This window comes from Cynara cardunculus (assembly GCF_001531365.2).
Source record: "Cynara cardunculus var. scolymus isolate 2C chromosome LG 4, CcrdV1, whole genome shotgun sequence".
NCBI lineage: Eukaryota > Viridiplantae > Streptophyta > Magnoliopsida > Asterales > Asteraceae > Cynara > Cynara cardunculus.
The window spans coordinates 54,263-57,651 of NC_037531.1; the positions used below are offsets into that span (position 1 = coordinate 54,263).

The following is a 3,389-nucleotide window of genomic DNA, read 5'->3' on the forward strand; positions in this document are numbered from 1 at the left end:
ATTATTATTATTATTTTGAGTCTAATATAAAAGACAAAACCCCCAAATAATACGCCTCTTCTTATATTTCTTCAAGATGAATAAAGAGACCATGGAGAATCCCCCTTCACACTTTTGTTAGAAGGAAGAAAAGTTAAAGATTTTAATCTTCTTCCCTCTTTCAACCTCAATCTTAATCTCAATTTGTTATGATCTTTGATTCTCTCTCTGATCTGAAGAAAAAAAGAGAAAAGATTCAATTCTTTTTTTATATAATTACATCAACCAAAGAAAAGGAAATCAAAATCAACCAGTAAGAAGCTAGATCACGTGGGTGTCGTCGGAAAATGTCTGAAGATGACGGCGGTTGTGGTGGTGCTGGTAAGTCCAGAAACTCCGGCGAGTATTTCACGCCATACCCAGATCAAGTTCTTGAAAACGTCCTTGAAAACGTTCTGGTTTTCTTGAAATCACGGCGAGACCGTAACGCCGTTTCGCTCGTCTGTAAATCGTGGTACCGTGCGGAGGCGTACACTAGATCGGATCTGTTCATCGGGAACTGTTATGCGGTGGCTCCACGGCGGGTGACGGACCGGTTCAAGAGAGTCCGGTCGGTTTCTGTGAAAGGAAAACCCCGGTTCGCTGATTTTAGTTTACTTCCGCCCGATTGGGGTGCGCACTTTAGACCTTGGGTGTCCGCCATGGCTACTGCTTATCGTGCGCTGGAGAAGATATATCTGAAACGGATGTCGATCACCGATGATGATCTTGCTGTTATTGCTCATTCATTTCCGAATTTCAAGGAGCTCGTTTTAGTTTGCTGTGAAGATTTTGGAACCAGTGGACTCGCAGTTGTTGTTAGCGAGTGCAGGTAAAGATTTCCCCAAATTAGGGTTCTTAAATCTAGGGTTTTCAGATTTCAATCTACGATAACTTAGATCTGTTTACTCTTATCAAATTCACATAAGGATCTGAATTCTTCCCAATTTCGATGCTAATTTCACCAACAATTTGTTCGATTTCGATTGATTCAACCGAAACTTAACCAATTTGTTCGTTCGATCGAATGAAAATGTGATGAAGATTGATTGAATTAAATGATCATATTACCTCGTTTTGAAAAATCAGGAGTCTTCGTGTTCTTGAGCTGATTGAAGATGACGTTTCAGACGATGAAGTCGATTGGATTTCTTGTTTTCCTCCAGAGGGTACGACGAATTTGGAATCATTGAGTTTCGATTGCGTTGAATCCCCCATTAATTTCGAGGCTTTAGAGAGGCTAGTAGCAAGATCGCCATTGTTAAAGAAGCTTCGATTGAATCGTCACGTTTCAATAGGGCAACTTCAGCGGTTAATTTTCCGGTCACCACAGTTGACTCATTTAGGCACTGGTTCATTTGCTCCGTTAGAGATCGCCGGCCAGCAACAAGTCGATAATCGAGAACCCGATTACGGTTCTGCTTTTGCCGCCTGCAGATCGATAGTTTGTCTTTCGGGGTTTCGGGAAATCTCTCCGGAACATCTTCCAGCGATATTTCCAGTCTCTGCTAATCTCACCTCATTGAATCTTAGCTATGCCAACATTGATGCCGATCAGCTCCGGCCGGTTATTCGCCACTGTCATAAACTACAGGTTTTCTGGGTGAGTTTTGTTAATTTTCCGTTCAATTCATTACAAAAATCCGTCTGATATTCGATCTTTTTGCAGGCACTTGATTCAATCTGTGACGAAGGACTTCAGATGGTGGCGGATTCATGTAAAGATCTTCGTGAGCTTCGAATTTTCCCAATCGATGGTTCCGAAAATATCGAAGGGCCGGTTTCCGAAGTGGGTCTTCTGGCGATTTCCATCGGTTGTCGAAAACTGCAATCAGTTCTTTACTTCTGTCAGCAGATGACTAATGCCGCAGTCATAGCCATGTCTAAAAACTGCCCGGATCTTGTTGTTTTCCGGCTCTGTATTATTGACCGATACAGACCGGACCATGTCACCGGTGAACCGATGGATGAGGGGTTTGGAGCCATCGTCAAGAACTGTAAGAAACTTACTCGGCTCGCAGTTTCTGGTTTACTTACGGATAGGGCGTTTAGTTACATAGGGCAATATGGTAAACTCGTGAGAACGTTATCGGTGGCGTTTAATGGAGAAAGTGATATCGGGCTGAAGTACATTTTAGAAGGGTGCACCAATTTGCAAAAGCTTGAGATCAGAGATAGCCCCTTTGGAGATTCGGCTTTATGGTCGGGTCTACACCATTTTTACAATATGAGATTCGTTTGGATGTCATCTTGTCGAGTGACTCGACAAGGGTGCACCAATGTGGCTCGACAGTTACCGAGGTTGGTGGTGGAAGTGTTCCGTGGGGATGGGGTGGAAGGCGGGGAGAGGGGCGATTTCATGGATACACTTTATATGTATCGGTCTCTCGATGGACCACGAACTGATGCACCACAGTTCGTCAAGATCCTGTGATTCCCAAGATCGTAAGCAATCCGTACAGATTCTCAACTTTCATCTGTTAACCCCTTTGGTTTACACTTTTGCTCGGTCTTGGTCCCTCCCAACAACTGTTAACTTCCATCCGTCATCTCACCCCATGTTACTTCCACATTTCAAGATTTCTTCGGCCGTTTCTTTCGGCACCGAGAACCGTAACGACCCGTTCCCGACCCAACTGTTTTCTGGCTCGTTCGATGCTTTTTGTGCCATAAAGATTCGATCTTTGAGATAAAAATGTGATGTTGATTTATTTGGTTGGATTCCCAAATGGTTAGATATGGAAAGATTTGAGGTTTCTTGAAGATAAAAAGGGGTAGAATGATGATGATGATAGTATTCTTTAATTTGGTAGCATTGAGGTCTGAGTCCTGCTTTCATATCCCTATTCAGATGTTAGTTTTAAAGGGTTCCAACCTCTGAATGATACATTTATATCTTCTTTTTCTTAGAATACTTGTTTTCAAGTCAAAAAGCACTTGAAGAATTTATTGGGAGATTTGTTGACCAAATCTAGAGTAATGTACAAGTTTTGATGCATGAAGTACAAGTTATTACTTATTAGAGTGTAATTGGTTGTAGCCGAGAGTGGTATTGGTCGTATATTTATAAAGGAATCAGAGGAGTCGTTTCATTTCTTTAATGTACAAATAGCATCAAATACAAAAAGGGTCGTTTTCTTTGTGTAGGAAACGACGACAGTGATGTACAAGTTTTTAATGCATAAAGTGCAAATGGGTATTAAATTCACAATTATTATGAATTAATTAAAGAATTATTTTGCAGTAAATTGGCTTACACAAAATCACGTTTTACGTCCCTAAATTAAAATAATTATAGAAAATGTCCCCTTATAGTTTACATTTCTACACGCCTTTAGTCCCTTAGGTTAAAAAATTTCTATTATAGAGTA

The 3,389-nt window shown here is 41.1% G+C and overlaps 1 protein-coding gene across 1 annotated transcript; it reads left to right on the forward strand.

Moving 5' to 3' along the window:
- Positions 1–147: 147 nt before the first annotated feature.
- LOC112511390 (transport inhibitor response 1-like protein) lies at positions 148–2,927 on the forward strand. Its single transcript, XM_025116990.1, has 3 exons — positions 148–850; positions 1,108–1,621; positions 1,688–2,927. The coding sequence occupies exons 1-3, from the start codon at positions 327–329 to the stop codon at positions 2,450–2,452; spliced, it is 1,803 nt and encodes a 600-aa protein (XP_024972758.1). The 5' UTR covers positions 148–326; the 3' UTR covers positions 2,453–2,927.
- Positions 2,928–3,389: the final 462 nt, after the last annotated feature.